We start from the raw sequence: 23,456 nt of genomic DNA on the forward strand, positions 1-23,456 counted from the left end.
AACAATTCTTTGCTTAGTCTATATTACAGGTAGTATTTCCCTTACTACTACTACAAATATTCATGTGAACCATAAAACTTGACATTATCTTAGTATTCACTTTTTTAACTGAAACCTGTGTTTTACCAAATGAAAACATACCTTGAACTCACTTAGACTCTTTCAGACCAGTTTTGTGTTCTAGATAGCTTTTTCATTTCTTCAAAAGTAAGTTATACAGCCTGACATCACCTACCTTTACTAACTGAGTGGTATTTCTGCAGATATTGTAGATTTTGGCAGGCTTTTTTACGCAGCTTATAGGCTTTCTGCTGTTCTCCTGTAATTCTTCTTAAAAATTATGCTTGTCCTCTTATTTGCACACAAAATAATTAAATTACTTCTGCTCCAAGTCCTGAACTACTGAGAACCTTTCTCAATGTCCAGACAGCAACATCTGCATTTTCAGCAGTTTAAAAACAACCTTTCTCCTTCTTCCCAGCAGGAAAAAAACCCACCACATCCAGGAGAGCAGTTTTAGAAAATGCTAGGTTTGTCTGTTACTTATTTTGCAATACTGCCTAGTAGCCCTAGTCTGCAATTAACAACCCCCACTCCAGTAAACATGCTCAGCAAGAGAGAGAGCATCCCCCAAGGGAACCGGGTACAAGTCAGAGAAGGTAAAGGAAACCATAAGGTCAGTTAGGCACCCTCTACAGATGTAAATAAAAACTGTAACACAGCAGGACAGGACTAGTTATGAGTTCATACCTGAAATGAAGAAAAGAACAGTGAAATAAAGAATGGATTTCATACCAATCCTTTTTTGGTATATTTTTTAAAAAATGCCAGTGGTGTGCCTGAATTTAGGATCTGCCTCAATAACCCAGCTTAGACATTTGTACTTGATTCCAGATCTGCTGTTAATGTTGATTTCAGACCATTTGTTAATGTTACTACGCTGTATCATTTCTACCTTTGCTCTTTTAATCTTCTGGAAGACACCTAAAGTTGACAAGGAAACATTATTTTTTGATTTTTTTTCTTTTAATTTATTACAAGAACAGCAAGAACTCACTTTGAAAGGTCAGTACTGTTCACATTCAATTTCATATTAGTAGTCTGAAGAACCTTCTCAACTTTGATTTTAATAGACTAGTTTAGTAGAAGACACGATAAGCAGCAAAAATAAGACAAGATCAAAAGACTTCATTTGGCTGAGATTCTGCTTAATTTAGAGGTAAAATCAGTAACTCCTCACGGATATGAGTTCGCAGAAAGAATGTTACAAACCAAACTTGCAAAACACTGGTCCCTCGAATGAGGATACAGCATGAGAGCTCCAAGTCTATATGAGTTAAGCAAACAGCATAACCACATGTAAGCACTTTCACAAGCAAACCACCAAAGAGATAAAGCACTAACATACTTTTTATGTTTGAACTTGGCTAGATAGCCAACAACCTCTCTACTAGTGTAGCTATGCAATTATATCACAAGATGACACTAGAAACATGCACAAAATATTAATAATTGCATGGCCCATTTCCTGAAACAAAGTAACAAACCTAAGCACCTATTTCACAGAAGTCCAAGACCCTGCTTTAAAGTTGTTTTTAAAGTGATCCCTGGTCTGAAGTTGTATTTTTTAAATGTCCTCTTTCCTACACAGCAAAAGACTCCACAACAAGAAGTGCTGACACCACCCTTTTTATTTTTCAGCCAGAAATACAGTTTCATAGGGTACGTCAATAAACAGTGGTGTTTATTCCTTAAACAAAACCCCCATCTCTTTGGCATCTGACCATTTCCTGTTTTTCAAACTAAAGACTATATAGGAAGATTTTACTTTCAAGATCATTGTTCAATACATTAAATTTACACAGGTGTAGTTAACTTTTGAAAATACACATTGGTTTGTTCCAAAGATTCTAATAAACCTAAAAGAGAAAACCAAACTAGCAAAATGCAGACTACTGGGCCGACTTCATTTAAAACTGTGGAAGTTGACAGAATGAGAACTCCTCTTCATGTTCCACAGTGCATGCGCTAACTAGTGCTTCCTATTCATTCTGCATGATAAACAAACAATCAAAATCTTAATTCTACCAGAAACAACTGATCAAATAATTTATGTTTCAAAACAACGTGATCTGATTTTTAACTTCTCCTGCAGAGGCCATCAGCCAAACCCAAGCTGCACTCTAGACTCAGCAGAAGAATGCACTGAAAACTACTTTTCATTTTTAAACATAAGTTACTAAAATGTTTTCAATACATCCAGGAATACAGCTGTCAAAACTGCATTTGATGTCACATTTGGATAAAAAATTCTTAAGTAACAAAAGTAAGCCAGTGTATTCAATCTACTCTGTTGAATAATCCAGGATCATCTCTTCAACGCCGACACAGAAATACTTAAATAAATCAGCCTTCCAGATCTCAAGTGTCCAGTGCTTCAAACCAAGTGAATTTCCAAAACAATACTGGAGTCGTTTGACACCTTCCTATGCTATACATCATACATAATTCATGAATTAAAATCAAAAACACCGACATACCAATGCAGACATTCTAGTCTACTTACTGGCATCTGCAGTGAATCCTTGTTTGCGTGTCAAGACAACGTTAAAAATAAATCCCACTAAAAAAAATAAAATCTTCACTCCCCAAAAGTTTTGGTTTTAATAACCCAAATACTTATCCTGACCAAGTTTTATAGAACAGAGGAGGCAAAGCAATTACTTCCATGCAGAAACTAAAAAAATAATTTAATAGGATTCAAGTAGTAAAGGTTTGTTTTATGAGTGAATCTCACCCTCATCACCAGTGCAAGCACAGTTTTAAAATCTTTGAACTGGATTGTTTAAATAGCAAGTGATCCAATTTAGCCAAGCTCACTTCCCTCTCCAATGATGTAAAAAAATAATACATACATTTTACTGTAGAGTACCAAAACAAAAAGCAAACCCAAAAAACCTCCTAAACTTGAATACTTATCCAAGAGCAGTTTCTAACATCAAGCCAAAATTAGCAACAATCAAGCAGACATCACCAATTTTTCAATGTGAAAATGCTGTAAATCTAGATCTAACTGTACAAAAAAAATAATCCCAAACCCCAAAATCAAACACTTTTTTTTTTTTGTTAAAAGGTGTCCAAAGAAATATCCACCAGTTGCAGCCAAATTTGCATCAGAAGCTGCTTGCTCAGGAAAGCTTTCTCCCTCCAAGTATTTGTAACACGTTGCATTGCCAAGATTCTATTCAAATAAATTACTTTCTGATAACATTTAGCTGATACAACCACCTACAATGTGGACAGCCATGTACACAGTACAACAGTGGATTTTTGCAGCAGCAGAGAAATAATCAGAAATTGGTTCTAAATTTGAGATGATAATTCATGTATTGTTTCTTGCAAACATACGGTCCCCTCTGAGGGTAAGGTGTTGGAGCTGGTATTGTAGCACTTCTGTGTCAGCAGGTTCCTTAATGCTCATTTTGTCTAAATTGAGGTAGTCCAGGGATTTTGAATGAGCCCTTTTACCTTTTAAAAGGCAAAGAGGCAGGGGACCATGAAGTGCCTTGTAAGGTTCATACGGTAAAGCCTTAGTGCATTTATCCCCTGAGCTGGGCATCCGTCTCCTCCTCCTTCCATTTACTGCTGGGATCTCATATGGCTGATAGTACCTACTTCTAGTTTTGTACAAACGGGAGGAACGTGTAAGTCCTGAATCAAGCTGCTTGGAGCGCAAGTTTGGCCCAGATTCCCCTTTATTCTCTTCACTTCCTGTACACTTCTGGGCTAATTTTAGCAGCTCCTCTCCAGTCGTGAAGCCAACCAGGTAGTTAGAATCCATGTGAAGGATCTGATAGCCCGCAACAGTCCGTCGCATTGGTGAGCAGGGGGTACTGGAACAGCGGGGCTTCTCTGCTTCCATCCTGCCCGCAGGACTCACCTCCGCAAGAGGCACAGGGAGGGTGGATAGAGTAGTTCTGGACTCTCCATTGATGTCAACTTCCATTTTAAACACAATGCTATCCTCCTAAAAATAAAACAGAGCTTGATCAGAAATAGAGCCTTTATGCAACACGAGGAGCTGAGAGACGATTGCAGAAATGAGCTTTCGTATCACCCAGAAGTCATGACCAGTACTTCTCTATTCAGCATCGTCTTATGCCCTACAAGGTGTCGCATAGCAAAATGATCGCCAACACCTGCCTTTTAAAATTATCTTGGGTGTTTTTTTAATAAAAGATATCATAAATATACTCCTGGTATTCTTAAATGTTAAAAACATTCTTGAGTAATATTGTACATAAAAAAGAAGTATCTTTCCAGTCCATTTTTTCATCCTTTTAGACTCCATTTGATTCCTTATAGCCCCTTGCCTCTGAGGCCATCTACATCCATTAGCACATCCACAGCAACTTCTCCCATATTCAGCTGTGTATTGGACAATAATCTCAGTAAACACAGCTTTTAAACAAACGTGTCTAGCAGCTACTACCTTAGTCGGGCATGACCACAGACCAGACCTGATCTACTGAGTGTACTGCAATGCTTCCCTCTTCCAGATGTGAAGACAGCTTGCTTTAGCTTCAAAAAAAGGCATCCTGGCTGTTCAACAGCCCTGTTTATAGGTCATCAGCAATCCGCCCCCCAACCCCACAAAAAAAATTTATCTTATTCACCATCAACCAAATAAACTCACGCTGTTTCATCCTAATGTATTTCTAACAAAGGAAATGGTACACTAGCATTTAATAAATATAGCATAAAATTCTTATACGCATCTTAGGAATAACCAATATTCTGAGTCCTATGGTTTTTATTTGTTTTACTATTTCTTCTGGAAATAGACTATTTTGCCCTGATCTTTATTCCCTCACAACTATTCCAAATGCATCATTTGGTGCCTTTACAGATACAACTATCCTCCACAAGCCATTACCACCTCTAACATGGAAAGATAAGGTCATTATCACAGCAAGTATACACCAGTGGATGCTAGAACACAGAGAAGGCTTAATTATTTTCACTTCTTTGTTTTCAGCACCAGCTACACCATTTCAGTGACACAACTACTTCACAAAGCAGAAAGGTCACATTTGTTTCCAAATTCATGTCAGTCTTCATTATCAGTCTCACCTCTGCTCTAAACAGTAGCTAGTGACTCTCTAGCCAACACAGTCCACAAAAAATTCAGCATAGCTTTGTAATGTTTAAAAGCAATGAGACTCTAAAGAAGAAAGGAAAGTTAGTATGCAAATGTCGAGCAGGAACACAATTCTGAACTTCATTACAGGGGACCGTAAACCACATTCAGTAATGTTTCACAGATGAGACTGACTTAAAACATGCTATTATCTGTTTGCAAACGTCTAAAGCTGCTCCTTGCTGCCATTCTGAAGCTTAGGAGGTCACAGGCTGAGTAGCAAAGATGCAACAAACACGGAAATACTTTATTCAAACTTCTGCAACTAGATACTCCGCCAAATCCCATCAATATCAATCTCTATTCATCTTAAAATACAAGGGAAAGCTGTGTGCAAATCTCACTTGCAAAAGAAAATAATCTAGCCTCATGCAAAATTTAAGCCTACCTTGTTTGTGTTCATGGACTGGGAAGGATGGTAAGTAATGTTCCCATCTCTGCTTCCCTGCTTAGTCTCAAACCAGCCTCTTGCTCCCTGCGCTAATAAACCAGGAGTAAACAAAATCCCCACTGTTTTGATGAAGAGGATTTTATTTGTCATTGATAGACACCTATTACGGAGAGACTATTACTAATGTTCCTTTAGTCTTAAACATCCTTTTTCAGTTCTCACAATCATAGTCTACTTAGGATTCTTCATTACCAGTTTTAAGTTTTGCATAGCATCGCTTTTACAGATACACAGATACACTTCATCCAGTCAGCTTTTAAGCATTTTGAATTTAACAATATAGGTAAGATAGCAAAAGCTAAATAAAGAATTAAAATACTGAAGGAAATGAAACGCTGAAATTTTTCACCGAAAAAAATTCCACATAAAACTCAAGAACACTGCCCATTATATTTAATTGACTCTGAAATATATTATGCAGTCAATTAAAACTTTCAGAAGAGCAGAAGCAGTTGTTTTTTACTTTAGCACCACATCTAGCAGTGAGACAATAAGCATGGTGAGGTTCCAGCCACTGAGTTAAAGACATGCATGACAAATTCCTTAAGTAGAAATTAATAGTCCCTGCACCATCAAGAACCATGGTTACTAGGGGCATAGCACAGAAAAATTTTGCATTACAACTTTTAACTACCCTGTGGTTTTAGCCAAGAAACCTAAATATTTAGCTGTTCCTGTTCTTTTAATTCCCAATTTTTACCCTGCAGTTCAGAAATCTTTCCAGTAATCTTCTAGAAAGACTCAACCCATTCTGCTAAAAAGCTGAAATGATGTTAGAAAAAGTACAAGTATGTGCTAGAAAAAGTATAAACAAAGTAGTCATGCAGCAAGGTTAGAAATGAATCATATTATCTAGTCACATATAAACAGCAACAACAAAAAACCCCACACTAAAACCAACAACCACTTGCCACAGCAATATGTGCCCTCAGGAAAAGAAGGGAGGAAAAGATGTCTTCATGCACTTTTTGAGTTTAAAAAGCCTTCAGAACTTGAAAGCAACACAAAGGCTCTTCTCAGAACACAGCTTTCAAAATTAATTTACTTCTGTTTGAAGCATGGGTGTTTGCCCTGGTAACAAAAAGCAATGAATTTTGAACAGCAACTGCAAGCAGGAGAGAAGGAGGCAGGGGTCCACTGCCAAACAATTACCCCTCACTGGCGAAAAACAGTACAAAGGAAAATCAGAGAAGAGAAGCCTTCAAGTCAGCAACTCCAGCCTAGTACTTCAGCCTGAAACTGCAGAGCTTCCATTTCTGTGCTGCAGTGTGAAGAACAGCCCTAAAACCAAGAAATCCGACAGACACTCGAAAGCAACAATAGCATCTGAAACTGGTGCCATAAACATGAGAAGCTCAAGGGAACAGCACTGCTAGCTGGTGAGAGGAATGACTGGCCAGCTCCACAGGCAGAGGTCCAAAACTCAGCATGTTTCAGTGTTCAGCTGTTCTTTCCCAAGACTTTTAATGTGAGTTAGTCAAGCTGCCATATGGATTCAACATGCTGTGTCTCCTTATCTGGTAAAAAAAGATAGAGAAACATAATTTAGATGACTTCTATAAAAGAAAATAATTTGAGAAACTCACAGTATCTGTGAGTGTAGATATCATTACCTACAAACAGCTGCGTTGTCTTCTTGCTTCTTAAAGAGAATGACACCAGAGTGATGCCAATTCAAGACAATTTATAATTAAAGATTTACTATAGAATCAAAACAAGGAAAAGTTGTGATTCTTGTTAAGAGGGTATATCCTTTTTTTTTTTGCTGCTGCTTCACAGATTTAAAAAGTATGGAAAATTACTGAAAATAACAGTTACCAAGAGGATTCACTTGACCAATACACGTCAGAAGTGCTTCCAGAATACAATTCACTCCATTAAGATTTTACAAGATTTTATAGATCCTCTTTATGTTATAAAGCAGGCTCTGCATACAAATTAATTTGACCCAATCCAGTTAAATATTGAGAAAATTGTCTAAAACACAGAGAAAAAGAATAATGAATAGAAATACTAGGTTAACTACTATAAATTGTTGTATTACCTCAAAGAATACATTAATATGCTTGGGATAGTTCTTCAAGGGTAAAAACATCAAAACCTCCAGTTTGCAAATATAAAAGCTTGCAAATTACTGTGTCTTTCTTGAAGGTGTTAGATACTGCTCAAAGATTAACAAGAGACAAATAAAAAACAGATATGTATGACACAATGATGTCTAACATCACACCATGCCAATATATACACTGTAAATCATTCGTTGTTGCAATGACCTCTCCCATACTCTCTTACTAGACCCAATGACATCTTCTCACTTGCTGTTTTTTTTTTTTTTTTTTTTTTTACCCCGATCATTTGTTATTTTTTGTTAAATGTTATTACTTACTGTCTTTCTAAGGAGAGAAATGTAGGTGACTGAAAAAAAATCAACTTTAATTACTCAATATTTAAAGAAGATAAAGAAAGATGAAGGGGGGTTTCCCTTGACACTCCTATGCTTTGTAGAAAGTCTGCATTATTTTGAAGTCACCACAGTCAGTTGCTCTCAGCAAAAGAACTGGTTCTCTGTAAATTGGTATTGCCATTACTTATCTTCTATACGAGAATACGAAATTATTTGAAAAGTTGCCCTTTCTCTAAGAGAAGCATTAAATGTCTGTCCATCCAACTACTGATTTTGTTGTTGGTGGTTTTTTTTTTTTTTTAAGAACAGGTGATTTTTTTTCTAGATGCCAACCCTGCAGGTAGTATTATTTGTTAAGAAATACAAAGATCTGTCTCATTGGTAAAATACTCATAATTGCAATACGCAGACAGCAGAATGGAAAGATGGCAATAGACTCAGTGATACCAACTCTGCAAAACAGTCAAACACACTGGATGGAGATATCACACCAGTTTTGACACTTCCCCTTCTCTGTCCTGCCATTAACTAATATATACAATGCACTTAAAAGACATTATGTTTGTCAATCAGACATCAGAAGTATGGTGACCCAGCACATGTGAAGCACATGCGAAGCCAGCACACATTTTTAAGTATTTTAATCGTCTCTGATGGTGAAGGGAAAAAATAAGGTCTACATCTTTCCCCTTGTAATCTGAAAAGAAAAATTCACATACATATAGTATGTGTTCTTGGAAACCCCATCTTGTTTCTCTGCCACTGAAAGATGCTGGTGGAATGATGTACTTGTAGAGCAAAGTTTTCTAGAAATAATTACTTCCAATCTGCAACTAAAACGAGATAAATACTTATCTGAAAGGGAAAAATCAAGATAAAATTCAGCTATGTAGAAGTATCCACAAAGGTGACACATTTCTTTTTATAGAGCTGGGGCATACTTTGAGATGTATGCAGCTTGTAGGTTCTTCCACTGCAAGCTGGTGATACTGCTGCAAGTACTGCCAGAACCAGATGGTTGCTTTTAGCCATGCTCTTTACCTTCAGCTGAAGAGACTTAGACTAATGTTGATCATCATGCTCTTGAAGGTCCCCTATTATATTTGTGTACGTTTTACAGACTGACACCACATTTATAGAGACAAGAAAGGGGGATTAAAAAAAATAAATTAAAAATCACAGAGAACATGAGAACAGTGCCAATAAACTACACACATTCTTCACCAGCTCTTGCTGTTCCTTAGGAGAAATTCCAAACCACTCTAAGCTAATGGAAAAGAGAATGGAGGTAATGTTTAATTGTGGCACCACATTCGACAACATTCAGATGGAGTAAGAACAAAGTTTAGCACAGACTTTCTATCAAAATTACATGCAAGAAAATGAAATTGTATATAAAGACTATGTTAAGCCTTAAGAAAACAGATGAACGGATATTGCTGAATTAATAAAACCAGTGCAATAACTTCAGGATGGTATGCAAAACAACAGTCCACAAAACAACCAGTAAAAACAAAAACTACAGAATAGTGTTGGGGGGGGGCAGGAAGTTCATGTCAACAGGTGACTCTTCAGCAATCCAGTATACTGGACAATAAATATCACATGGTTTATACAGAACAAAGAATTATTAAATGTTTTGCAAAAGAAGATTAAATCAATTTCTAATAATATGTCCCTACTGCAAGGAGCAAAAACTATTTAACTAGTTTGTTAATTCTTGTTATTAACGCAGCTTTAAACAGACAATTATGATGCAGGAAACCACCTTTTAAAAACGAAGAGGACCACAAATGAATTACTGAGGAACTACAAGTGGCAACTCCAGCGACTAGCACAGACCAGATCAGCATGACAGAGCATACAATTTACACAGAAAAAGACACAGATGGAATTTCAAGAGTCGGTCCAGGCTAATGAATTTTGTATAAGCAGACTTAGCAAGCAAGGAAACTTAAAGAAAATGGTGGGAAAGAAGGCCATTTAACTTCTAACATCTCTTCGGCAACAATGTTAGATGCGAGTGTCTAACAGAGGGTAACTTTTCTGAAATATTTACAGTCCTTTAAATAAACAATGCTACTTCCTTGATGGATGGAATCACAGATGAAAATTTTCCCCTCGCTCCATCAGTAAGCTGATGCTCCTGGACAGCATAAAGATAGCTATTTACCAACATTACCCATCAAAACATGAAACAGCTAGACATAAAAAAGCTGATGCATGTTGTAAACCAAACCATTTTTATTCCATAGTTAGTTAGTAAGTTAAAAAGAATGTTTTCTTTACAATTGCATTTTATTTCTTTGTGGTTTTGATTTTCATTCACCAAGCAAAATCTAAGTTTCATTTTCAAAGTTCTCTTCTTTCCAGTTTCAGGCTGGACCACTTGGAAAAAAACAACAAAAAATCCCCATACCACAACCTGACTTGTAAACAAAAATTAATTTGTCCTTTTAAAAATAAAGTGGGGAAAGAAAGCAGGGTTTTTAAAGTATTACAGATTTCACTGACTAAATACTGATTTTTGTCATTAAAAACCAAAACGCTAATGGGAATAAGGGTCTCCATTGCTTTTGTGTCAGACAAGACATGCATGTTTGGTAGTATCCGATATTGCCACGTCTGAAAATACAGCTCTGCAGATATTATTTTCAAACTACCAACGTAAACAATATTATATTCAGCCTTTGACTAGGAACAGCTATTCAAAGAAAGATACAAGTTAAAACTAAGACCTACTCAAAGATATCAGGAAAAATATGTTTAATCAATGTAATTTAGGTTTTTTGGTTTTCCTTTTTAACTGAAGCACTTCAAATGACTAGTTTTTTGTCTTAACTTGATGCAATCTGCAGCAGCTATTTAAGTGTTTGTTGGAAAGGTGTCTCATTCACTTATACCACCCACAAATACTAAAGGTCAGTTCCTCAAGCTTACTACAGTTACGTATATAATGGCTTTAAAGTTTTGTTCTCTGCCTCCTTCTCAAATGCTCCTTCCCATACTTAGATGCTACCTGAAAATGCAGGTGCAAGTGTAATGCAAATATGGAATAAGAATTAGTAAAAGCCCAACAGCACAGGTAGGTACAGTAAATTTGTATTAAACTTAACAACTACTGCAAACAGAAAATCCTGTCCTGGAATACTCAGTTCATCTGACTTTACCACAACAAACTGCATTTGCATATGATTATGCATGCCTCGTGGTCAAGCCTGCAGCATAAGGCTGGTCAAAGAAGAGATTATAAAAAAAGCCATGCTATAATGTTGATGCTGTTACGCAAGAACTTAGTATCAGTGATAACACCAAGCCATTGCCTCACTTTCCTCGTTTCAAAGTCACAGTGAGAACCACCCTCCTCTGTCTTCATTATTCTAACAAGCATTCTTCCTCAAGGGGCAGGGTGTGTGTGGGTGTGTGTGTGTGGGTGTGTGTGTGTGTGTAAAAAAGTAAAGGAACACCACTATGTAAAGCAGAATATGGTTCAAAATACACCCATGGCAGCAGGGTGATGGGAGGAGAAGCTTTCAGTAGGGGAGATGACTGGGAAAAAATAGGAAGGAGAATCAGTGCTGCACACTTCTACTCCCCGTGGCAAACCAAAGCATCAGTTCTGCAGTCCTCTCTACACCCCTCTTGGAAATGCTCCAAAGATTCTTACTGTATTTAGGATGAGCTGTGTCAGAAGTTGGCCAACTACTGGTACAAGCGAGCAGCAAGTCCTTCACCCCATCACAGACCGTCTCCATCGCTCCCACCAAGATCTATGTAACTGCAGGCTTCTGCCATCTGTTCATTTCCACGTACAGCTATGCAAGCATGTATGTATGTACAGTGACATACTGCCCCGCTCGATCCAGCACGCTAACAAGCAAAGACATGTTCACAGAAAACACCTACTTGTGCACATCATTTGCTATTTTCTTTATAATAGGTACATACACACTCGCGCCAGCTAAAGCCCCTGTGTAAAACAGCATATAACTAATATATAAAGAAATTAAGACCTGAGATGGTATTCCTACATATATGTAGACCACTGAGCACCTCAACTGTTCAGAGACACTCCCCCAATATCTTATGCAAGACAGAATTGGCAAAACACACCTGCCAACAAACCAAAGCAGCTTAGCAAGCTTCATGCTCTGTGAAGTGCGCTAGAGTGCACAAATGCAGTCAATGACTACCACGGACGGTACAGTCAACACTTAAACAGAGCTTTGAGCCACTGTTTACCCTTCACTAAGCAAGATTCATTACAGAGAAATATGAAGTTACCCACAGAAAGCTGGGCACTAGTGTACTTTGGTACTATCAGACTGAATAGTAAGGTCACATTCAGGTTTAGCACTCTTAGGTTTGGCCTAAGAGTATGAAGAATGGTACGGGGCCTGCTCGTGGTGGCAAGCTGCACATGAAGAGAGCTATAAATTGTTATGAACATGGTGCGGGTGCTAACACATGAACTCGTGGCTTTTCCGCCGTTTACCAGCGGTTGGCACAGAAAGGGCACCCGAGCGGCCTCGCTGCAGGCCCGGCATGACAATTCCCGGGGACTCCTTCCCCAGGCGGGTACCGGCACCGACACACCGGTCTCGTCCCAGCCCAGCCGCCCGCTCCCCGAAGGCTCGCTCTGCGCCGCCCGCGCCACATCCCTCAGCCACCGCTTGGGAAAGCCCAGCGGCCGCGCTCCGGGGAGCGCAGGGGCCTGCGGGGAGCGCGGGGCCCGCCGCTCAGCTCGCGGAAGGGGCGGGCGGGGGACAAGCGCCAGGAGCTCCGTGCTGCGGAGGATAAAGCCCGCCTTCCGGCTCCGGGTCCGCGTCCCGCCGCCACACGGTCCCCAGCACCGCTGGGAAGGCGCAAAGGCGTCACCGCCGCCCGCGGCAGGGCCGGGCCGCGCCGCGCCCAGCGGCTCCCCGTGACTCCCGGCCCCGGTATGGCCGCGGCTCTCGGTGACTCCCAGCCCTGGCATCGCCGCGGCCCGCGCCCGGCCCCTACCAACAACGCCGACCGCCCTCGGCCCCACCGGGCGTCGGCCCAGATCCATCCCCCCCCGCCGGCCCTACGGTCCCTCCCTGGGCCCACCCGCCGCCCCTCCGCTAGCACCCCCTCCATGAGGCACGGGTCGGGCCCAAGGCCGCCGAGGCGCCACACGGATGGCTGCGCGGAGCGGTGCCATCCCCGCCTCCTACCTACGGTCCAGGGCGGCGGGGCCCGGGCCCGGCACGGAAGGAGCAGCGAACCACCGAGTGCGGCGCGCACCGCTTCTAGCAACCCGGCCCGGCCTGGCCCGGCCCGCCCCGCGCGGCGGGGCTGAGGGCGGGGCGCAGCGGGGCTGAGGGCGGGGCGCGGAGCGGCGGCGGCGGGCGGTGGCCTGGGCCGGCGGCGGAGCAAGGGGTCCCCGCACCCCGCGGCGGGGCGGACCCTAGTCGACACGGGCCCTTCTCGCCACGGACCGTTCCCTCCTGCGCACCCTTCTCGCTGTACCCTTGGGCCTGCCCGTGTTTGTGAAGAGGAGAGGCCGCGCCGGGCCCTGAGGTGAGCAGCGCTCCCGAGGGCTGCCCTAGGCTGGGCGCCGGCGCCCTGGGCTGGGCAGGGGCCTGCTGGAGGAGGCGGGAGACGCCAAGTCAGCTCGGCCACCGGAATGGAAATGTCTTTCTGGATGCCCCTGGAGAAGAGAGGCAGCTCCCTGGAGGGCTAGGCCGTGAGCACCAGCCTTGTTTTCCACCCGTTCTGAGATTCTCTGGCTTAATAAGCTTCAGCCTCACATCTCTTTTCACTTTGTACACCACTATAAGAAAGGATCGAGTGATCATCTCTTGGTGACTTTCTGCTCACTGAAGTACAGCCCGTCTCTGGCTGTACCCTCTGTGGTACTTCCACATCTGCAGAGCTTGGACACTGGATACAAACCTTCAGCAGTTTCGCGAATGACCAGTTAGATCGTTTACCTATTTTATTTTGCTACTCAAAGAGTGAGCAAAGACGCTATGACTGCACCAAACCTTGCGAACGGTTGCCTAAGTTTCCTCCCCTAAGTAAAAATAAAAGGGAAGAGAAAGCGTAATTTTGTAGTCCCCGCCCCCAATAATAGTTTGTTGGGTGCTGAGCCACACAGGTGGTATTTCCGGTCCCCCTGGGGTGTTGAGCCAGCTTTTGTTCCTAAAACGGGGTCTTTAAAGACACATTCTTAAATAGATAGCTGAAGTTTATTACCCTCCTTGGGAATGTGTAGGTGTCCTCTGTACAAAGGCCATGCTCTGGTCCCAGTGGTCAAGAAGGCTGCAGGTCACCTGGTCTTGAATTGCAGAGAAGGGTGTCAGCATTAAGGATGCACCCAGACTAGCCCACATGCACCTGGAATTTGCATTTCTTGGAAATTCGCAGCTAGAACAAGCGACAGAGAAACAAAGAACAAGGGTTTTGTAAGGAATTTTAACTACAGTCTCTTTGCAAGCCCTTAAGAGTCATTGATTTGTCAAGTTCACAGGAGTGTTCTAAGAACTAAATTAGTAGATTTCGTACAGAACATGGAGGATGTATCTGGTTAAGCAGGAGCGTAATTCACAGTCATTATGATACTCTTTGTTGCTTACAGTACACAGACTCCTTTGGTTCCTGTTGACATCTGCAATACTAGTTCTAGCCCGAGTCGGAAATCTTGTTTTCCTGTGTTGTCCTGCAGTATAAATGAGGCTGTAAAATCTTGTGAGTCACTGTATCACAACTCTCCCTCAAGAAACTACCCCCTCCCAGGACTCCCCCCCCTTGCTGTCGGCTGAGTTGTCAGTCTCTGAGATGGACTTCCAAGGTTGATGGGAGGGCAGCAGTGGGGAATGACTTCGGGAGGTAACAGGTGCTTGGGGGTGATCAGAATGTGTCCTAGCTAAGCAACTGTTTCAAACAAAACATGCTTTATAGATTAGCGGTGTGTCCCACCCCACCCCCCGATCATGTATTTTAACATTTAATGAACTGTAATATTTAACATTTATTGCACTGACAGAATTAACATGGTGCAAAAATGTCCTTTGAATTTATAGGTACCAAAAGAAAGGCAGATCCTGAAAACTTCTCCCAAAGATAGTATCCAAACTCCACACCAAATAATTGAAAATAAACCTAGATCTTCCTAACACCCCATAATTTTCAAAGTTTGGTGTTTTTCATGCAACAAGCAATATCATTAATATTTCCCGAGACTGACTACTGTATTTCAGTATTTTTTGTGGTGCTTTTAAAGTCATCCAAGATTTTACATCCAGAACAAAGATATTTTGAAATGCTTAGGCTTTGTTTTCCTCACTCAAGATCTGGGTAGCACTTTCTAGTGCTGCTTCAACACAGAGGAAACCACACACCATTTTCTCCACATCAATGTCCTGACCAGAACATGAATCACCTACATCTGCATGAATTACCATCTGTATGACGGCTGTGCTCATCAGTAGGTCCCTGCATCAATGACAGTCAATTAGAATGGCAATATAACTCAATTTAAAAGAGTAAACATAATATTAGAGGTAAAATTCTGGAATACACAGAAAAAGGGCTCAATTTCTTTTTTCCTCTGTAAATTCTTCCTTATTTATCATCCTTAGAGAGCTTTTATCAAAAGACTTTTTTTTCCCCTTGCTTTTGTGTTTTCCAGGCTTATACATTGGAAACTACTATGGTGATTTGAGCATTAATGAAGTCATTAAATCACAAGGGCTGAAAGCTGAGCAACTGAAAGAATATTTACTCAGTGTGTTTAATTCTTTGGTTTTATATACATGGATTTAATTCCAAATCCTAATGAGACAAACATTTTTTATTAAATATTTGGTTTCTTTCCCCTTATTAAGGATTGTAGCCATTATTCTGAAAATCTGGATTTTTCTGGAAATCCATAACCACGTTTAGGATAAAATAGAAAGCATGTAATTGGGGGGCGGTGTGGAGGCGCAAAGAGTAAAACCATTCTGAGCAGGGTATGGCTAACGTAAGTAGCATAACTTTTACAATGAAAAAAAGATTACAACTGGAATATTTTTATATTAAAAGACAAATATTATCTATTGCTATACAACTTATCAACTTTTGCCATCCAAAACTAAAAGCTTTGTCATTTTTTTAATATATCTTAAACGGCTATTTGGCTAAGTTGAAAGAAACTATAGTGAAAATTTACCTAAAATCTAAACAAAATGTCCTAAGTACACCATTTAATAAAATACAACTTTTAATTTTTATATAGCAAGTTAAAAAAATTAGTTTTAGTCAGTGCAAAAAGTATCCCTTTTATTTACTTTTTGGGCCAAATGAACTTTTTTCCTAATTAAGATGATTTCAGTAGGAATTATGGCTCCTTAAGCAAGGCTGAATTTGTGCCCAGATGGAGGCCCTAAGCACAGGAAAGAACGTGGAAAAGGTGATGGTTTTAGAGCTTTATGTGTTTTGCAGACGTTCAGTTAGTACCAATGCCGATTCAAACCATCTCAAAGCAATAAATAGAACCAACCAACATGAGAAGATGCACTCTGTCCTACACCACAAGATTTAGAAGGGAAGTCAAGTTTTGGACCAGCCTTAGACAAATGGTGCGTTTAGTATGCATGTGTATACGAGAAGGCAGCAGAAAGTTACCTGTTAATGTTGCTCTAAGTCTGTTAAGTGGACGTAAGTAAGTTTATCAAAATCTAAGTCTATTAAATAAGCAAGAGAAGTGATGAAGACACATTCCTGATCTGACCGGGTTGCTCACAGAGGTGGTGCACTCTCCATCCTTCAAGGTTCTCGAGCCCAAACTGGATGAAGTCCTAGGTGACCTGGTCTGGTCTCACAGATGACCCTGATTTGAGCAAGAGGAGGGACTAGAGACCTCCTGAGGCCCTTCCCAGCCTTGATTACTCTGTGTTCCTACGAGCCTTGTTTAACCTTGTTGTTTATGGATTGAATGCATAGCATATGTTGAGGTCAAAATGTATGGGAATTAATAATGGTTTAGAATAGAACCATTCATGGCATCCATTTTCACCCATCTTGTTATTTTTTATTTTTTTAAGCAAGTACATGTTAGAACTGTTCTTGCATCAATGCAAAGACTTCAAGCTTCTTGTAAGGCCTTTTCCACACTAGCTGCTACCTCGCTTACGATATGGATGTTCTCTGTATTTAGTGCATCCCCCTCCTCAGAGGCCCACATTTGATGCCACTCACACACACTCTCTGATGTCTCCAAGATTTTTCTGTAGTCTGAATTGCAAACAGAGTTTTTCTCCAAGTGCAGATGACTTTGCAGGGCTCTCACATTGTATCATACTTCAGTGTGTTCCTTGGAAGAGACAGGACGGCACATGCTTTGAACACAGAGCCAGACCTCCAGCTAGCTATTTTGCAGGGAACTTCAGAGCTGGAATACTGAGTCTTTGCTATTCTTAATGAAACTGCATTCGGTTAGACCACAGGACTGTCAAATTTAAAAATGAATAGTTAGAAAGCTGATGGAGATAATACAGTGTGTGGTCTGGAGTATGCTGGGGTTTATTGCTTTGCTTATAGATAAGATGTTTGGTTTTCTTTTTTATTGGGCATCTGTTTTCCACAGTAATACACTCTGGACTGCTTTGTTACTACACCAGTTTTTATACTGCAGAGCAGAAGATGGTTGCTTTTAAGGGCTAAGTGAGGGAGTCATGAAATTAGTATTTGAAAATACTCAGTGAAATTTGTTCCCTACACAAAACCAGGCAAAATTAAAACCATTGTTTAAAAAGAAAAATGAAAACATAAACAAGTACTAGAAATACCCTTGTTTTCTTCCACCTTCCAGAACTGACATTTTGGAAAAGCTTTTGCAATCTTTTCTTTAGCAAATTACTTATGGGTCTATCAACAATATAATTGCTGTAAACTGATTAAGAAAAAAACCCCGAAAAATTAAAGGAACATTATGCTTCCATTTGTATTAAATGACAGAAAACAGTGTTAAATCCCAACATTCTGCCACTTGAATAGTCTATTGCATTGAAATGACTATTAAAAGTCTTTGTTACATCTCTTCTGCCATCATCCTTTGAACTCCGCTGATTTCAATGCTGTTGATCAGTGTATGATCATTATTTTCTGGATGCATACCTCCCTAGGCTTGTTTATATGGATTCCCCCAAAACTGAACTATGAAAGCATGTCTGCTTTCTCTTAAGTAATTTTACTTGCTAGTGTAATTATATAGAGAACTTAAATTTATGTCTTTATTATAATAAAGAAGCATAGAACAGGTAAGACAAGATTTTAAAGTATTTTTTTGAGTTTTTACAAACATTTTTGTGTTTTAGTCTGGTAATGATGCTTCATTTTTGAAGGAAATGCTAAATGTTTATTTAAACTGAGTTTCAGCATGGTAGTATTTTGGGAGTTACATTCAACTACTGACTTTCTGTGACCGTCTTCTTTGACCTCTGTCAATCTGGCTGGAAAAGGATGTACAGTTCAAAACATTTAATGCAAGAGAGAGTCCCATTCCGTAGAGAAATTGGACGAAAAATAGGTTCCAATCAGCTTAGTACGGTACCTTTTTGCCAGAGTAGTAACAGGAAATAGAAGAACACATTAAAGGAAATAGAAGAACACATTAAATACAGCAGTTCTGTATTTAACGTTACCATTCTGGAACACAAGGAAGCACTGCAGAATGTGTGACTACTGTTTACCTTTTTGAGGAGTGACTTCAATATGAAATGATAAACGCCCATTTCTTGTAAGTCACGTCCTTCACCACCAAGAGACATTTTGGCTTATTTGTATATTAATGCCTTATTTGTAAATAATTTTCCATCGAGACTACTGAGTCAACTACTCACTGTACTTCACATACACTCTTGAAAGAAAACAAAATGGAGAGAAGTTGACAGTGACCTTGTTTTTATTTAGGAGCACATAAAAAAAAGTTATGCCACAGCTTTGGTTGACTGGAATGATACGCATACTTAAATTTTAAACAGTATTTTTTTTTGTTTAAAAATGGTAAACAAGTGTACATTCAGTTGTGTGCAAGACCAACACTGTCAATAACACAATTACACTACAGAAAATGAAATGTTTTAAGTATATAGCTGTGAAACCCTTCGTATTTTTGGTATTTAACCAGCATTTTTAGAATTAGTCTGCTGAAGCCATTTCATGTGTAGTAAACACTGAAAACAGACCCTGTGGCAAAGTGAATGTAATTATATTTGCACTGGCTCTGGGACGAGTAAGAGCCCTACTTAAAATATTACTTGGAAGCTACGTCTTCTGCAACTTAAATGTGAAAGGAATTACCTAACTTGTAGTTTATGAAGTCCGTTATTAATAATCAGCCACTTGAACTTACAAAAGTGGACAATATTTTCATACATTTGGGATAATTATACTCATTCAATAATTTTTTCATGCCACAGATAAAATCACAAGAACTGCTGAGACTGGATGATTGCTCTACATAACTCAAGAACTCAAAGTTACACTGACTTACTAATCTTCTCACAGCTCTTACAAAATCCCCTTTTTTTTTTTTTTTTTAAATGAGAGCTGTTGTCAACCACCTAGATTGGAAGGACAGAGGTATGAAAATTCCCAGGCCATGATGAATCCTGAGTATTTTGCAACAGTAAGTACGGAGTTCTGGTCTCTCTCTGCTCTGAAGGGATGGTAATAAAGCATAGATGGAATATTTACAATTTCTAAGATAAATTCACTAGCAGACCAGCTGTAACCATTTCTCTTTTTACAAAACCTGCTTTTTAATATCTCCTTTTTGTAGAAACATATTGTAAAGCAAATAAAACTGTCTTTTTAGTAAACAAAAGAAGTTTTGATAAAAATGTATAAAAGACAGTTTTACCTGCTGGATGATATACAGGTACCCGTATACAAGCATGTATACTAAATAACAAAAGAGAAGGTGTATTTGAATGTTACAGGTCTGATGTAAACACAGAATAAAAATAAGAAGAGTCAAAAGTGACAATACATTAACTCACTCCATCATGCCCAATTATTGCAGCATATATGATATAAAATAATTCAAATGCAGAAAACATCTGCTTATCTTCAAAACCAGGCAAAAGAGATCTCTTTGGAAATGTAGTTAAATTAAAAAAAAAAAGCTTGTAGCCAAGATGTGTGTTACATTTCAGCCCACAAAAGAAACTCACAGGGAGATTATAAACTCCTCAAAATAGAAGTTTATAATGACAACAGACAATGCCTTCATTACAGTGGCATCAACAGAGCCACCGTAACACATACCACTGCATTGGTATTTTCTTTTTGTACAAGTTTACAGTAAATATTTGAAGACACTGAAAAGGTTCATGTGCAGCTTTTCCATTAAAGGTGTGCAGTTCATCAAACTGATAAATAAATACATTTCCTGAAATGTTTTAGAAAGTGAGACAAGACATTTGACCTAAATATATAGCGTGCACGCTAGTTAACCATGTATAAACTGAAGATTCCGAAGTGCACTATGAACGGCAGATATGAATGGCTTTTGAAAGCTCAGTAATTTAGTTGAATGCACACTAAAGAATTATTTGAGAAGTTGCTTCCAGTTTTGTCTGTCCAACTTCATTTCTTCTTAGAAAGAGTTTCAGCACTAACTTCTGTATCTAGCGAGGCCTCTTCAAGAGATAGCTTAACATCAGATTCACAAACAGAAGGTCCAGGGGTAACTGAACAGGTAAAGAAAAAAAAGTATTCCGTTTTTACACTTAAGAATATCCATGCTAAAAAGGAAGAAAAATGCAAGTTGCCTAGCATAGAAACACACACAAAACTACACTGCATGTAGTGAAACCAGAAACACAATGGGATTTTGTTCTAGAGGTCCTCTAAAACACCACAACCACCCACGAGGAGACAGCGTAGCTGGCCAACAGTTCAGACTGAATATACTGAAGACTGAATGCATCATTGTGTTATTGGCAGATTCAGTCAGAACCTGGTCACAGAGCTCTGTGGTAAATGTTCAGAAAACATCTTAGAAATTCTGCCATTGAAATAAACAAATTTGCTTGTCGTACTTGGAGATAGCTGGAAATAATGTCATACTTCAAACAAACAAACAAAAACCAAACCCAAAACACCATGAATTTTCAGGCCATAGAAACTCTTTCAAGCACCACAAAGGACAAGAGAAAGTAACTCTTAACACAGTTTTACTGATAAAATTATTTGTTCAATGCTATTGAGCTCCTGCTGACCTGCAAAATGATCCCACTGACATCGACAGGGAAAGTTAAGAAATAGCTGCCCTAAGAAATTATGTAGTACGTAAGAAAGAATCCTGCTGCTGGAAATAATGTCATCAAGTTAGCCATTCTGCCTCTGACAGCAGTTACTTACCTAAGGTTGGTTTCTCTATTGCTAGCCTTTCAGGCAAAGTTTCAAGTGGTGTTGGTTGAATTTTTGCAGGGGTGTATGTATTTAAAGAAATTTTTCTTCCTGACAGTGGAATCATGTAAGATGGAGAAGCTGAAATGGGGAGGGGAAAAAAAAAAAAAGAATAAAAGATACACATAATTAGCAATAAAAATACTCTCACCTGAGCAAAACATCAAAAACAGTAGCCACAGGACTGTGTATCTGTGCAGCAATACAGATGCCACAGTTACACAACCTGCAGCTCAGCTACCGATTTTTAACTCTAGCGTCAAAACTTCAAAGCATGAAAGACAAATATAAAAAATCTCCCTTCTACCTCAGAAAGCAACATGATAGCTTCATGCTGGTAAGGCAGCCAAGCTGAACTTCCCTAACAGCTGCCTTGTCAGAAGACTGGCAAAAGTATTAGTGCTACTTCTCAGAGGTTATGAAGATTGCACTGTTATGAAGATTGCACTGAATAGGCATTTAGTCCAAAATACCTATGAAAAGCGCATATAACACATTATTCTCTGCACAACTTTCAAATGTTACAGAAAAGCAAAAGGAGAGGAAAGCACCTATAGCCTCAATTCTATCGGGTCTAATTTCCAACCATTCCTTTGTAGATGGATGACAACCAGACCACCACAGATGTATGACATTTTTTAAAAAATATTTTTTCATCTTTTGTACTCTAAATTTTGAACTGATTTTGAACAGACATGAAATTCCTAACTAGGGTAACAAAGCATTTTAAATAGATGAGAACTTTAGAATACCTGTAAGCCTCCCTGAGTTCTTTTTCAGTAACACCAGTTTTCTTAAATTGCTTATCTTCCTTCTCAGATGTAGGAGGCCTACTCTATCTAATTAGCTGATGATTAAAATCTAAACTGTATAAAACTAAAATAACAGGGAAAAAAGGAAAAATCCTCTAACAAAAAAAGGAAAAACCCTAACATCTAGGCAACTTTTGTTATCAGTACTAGCAAGTACAAATTTTCTGATCAAAGCATGAGTCTTCAGACATTTCCTCATGAATAATGATTTTCAGTCACCTGACACACAAATTACAAGTATCCAAACATGTTGTAAGTTTGACCTAACTGAAACCATTTCCAAAGTCACAGCGGTAGAATCACAATGGCAAGTCATCTTCCCAGAGACGTGCACATGGGTGTAACTCAGTTTGCATTTCATTTCGAGGCCATTTAAACATTAAACATGCAACACAAACTACTAAAAAACTAAGTAACTGCAAAGCACTCCACACATGAAACCCCAAGTAATACTGAAAGAAACAGGAAATAACACAGTTTTAAGATGTCAAAGGCTTGTAAAAGGCAACACTCCTCTGCTGAGGTTACTGCCAGTACAACAGTACAGTATAAAGCTGGAAATACTGCACGCTCGCTAAAAAGCATTCCTTGTAATTCAACTAACAGTATGCATAGTCCTTATGAGTTCTTGTAGTTCTTATATATCTGACATATATAAGAGAAGTTCTTAATGTGAGGAAATAAACCAACTACAATTTCATTCAATCCTTATTTTACTACCCCAGTCAACAGAGACACTACTTCAGTGAATTATGCCAGTGTCTGTACTGCAAAAGAATACTGCATAAATTAAAATTATGGTTTATGTACATATTTGATTTTTTAAAAAGCAGTATTCTTAGTTTACTTGTTAGCTGTAAAATACTGGAAAGATTAACTAGACAATATTTAACAATGTAAACCAAACATAATTACAAACTAAAATCAGTACATGTCTCCTGTAGAGTTTCCCTTGATGGAGCAGCAACAGAGGCAAGAAATTCATCCACCTGCTTCAGAGACAAGGAGTTGTGTAGAGTTTCCAAAGGGCAAATAGAAGGCACCATGGAATATAGTTCAAAACCTGAAAGAAAAATAGTAAAAAAAAAAAGCAATTTCCAAACATAAGACAGGATTTAAGCTATTGCTTATGCAAGTATTAATGCCTGATAAAAATACTTTTTT

At 39.2% G+C, this 23,456-nt stretch overlaps 2 protein-coding genes across 17 annotated transcripts in view; both read right to left on the reverse strand.

The window, feature by feature from the left end:
* Positions 1-30: 30 nt before the first annotated feature.
* Positions 31-13,390, reverse strand: MACIR (macrophage immunometabolism regulator). 6 transcript variants are annotated; one of them, XM_063321345.1, is made up of 4 exons: positions 13,254-13,370; positions 6,804-7,168; positions 5,134-5,224; positions 33-4,027 (listed from the first exon to the last, which is right to left on the reverse strand). In XM_063321345.1, exon 4 carries the CDS (start codon positions 4,004-4,006, stop codon positions 3,383-3,385), a length of 624 nt encoding a protein of 207 aa, XP_063177415.1. In that variant the 5' UTR covers positions 4,007-4,027; positions 5,134-5,224; positions 6,804-7,168; positions 13,254-13,370; the 3' UTR covers positions 33-3,382. The 6 variants fall into 6 exon arrangements, with proteins under 6 accessions (XP_063177418.1, XP_063177415.1, XP_063177413.1 ...); XM_063321343.1 differs by lacking the exon at positions 5,134-5,224; XM_063321344.1 differs by lacking the exons at positions 5,134-5,224; positions 13,254-13,370 and adding an exon at positions 7,696-9,460.
* A 4,938-nt stretch (positions 13,391-18,328) lies between these two features.
* Positions 18,329-23,456, reverse strand: part of PPIP5K2 (diphosphoinositol pentakisphosphate kinase 2) — a 53,043-nt gene continuing 47,915 nt past the window's right edge. For 4 of the 11 annotated variants that reach the window (XM_063321320.1, XM_063321323.1, XM_063321319.1 and 1 more), the window contains 3 exons: positions 23,224-23,355; positions 21,433-21,561; positions 18,330-20,759 (listed from right to left, as the gene is read on the reverse strand). In XM_063321320.1, the coding sequence (XP_063177390.1) occupies positions 20,656-20,759; positions 21,433-21,561; positions 23,224-23,355 (365 nt within the window). In that variant the 3' untranslated portion in view covers positions 18,330-20,655. Of the gene's footprint in view, positions 20,760-21,432; positions 21,562-23,223; positions 23,356-23,456 lie in introns of those variants that run through there. The other 7 variants (XM_063321325.1, XM_063321322.1, XM_063321326.1 and 4 more) reach the window with 4 other exon arrangements.

Source organism: Chroicocephalus ridibundus, chromosome Z (genome assembly GCF_963924245.1).
Source record: "Chroicocephalus ridibundus chromosome Z, bChrRid1.1, whole genome shotgun sequence".
NCBI classification, from domain to species: Eukaryota; Metazoa; Chordata; class Aves; order Charadriiformes; family Laridae; genus Chroicocephalus; species Chroicocephalus ridibundus.

Coding starts and splice junctions, on each gene's coding strand:
- MACIR (XM_063321348.1), bottom strand. CDS start 5,741: ATGACAAATAAAATCCTCTTCATCAAAACAGTGGGGATTTTGTTTACT. Junction 4,028..5,588: donor AGTCCATGAACACAAACAAG/GTAGGCTTAAAT, acceptor TTTTATTTTTAG/GAGGATAGCATTGTGTTTAA.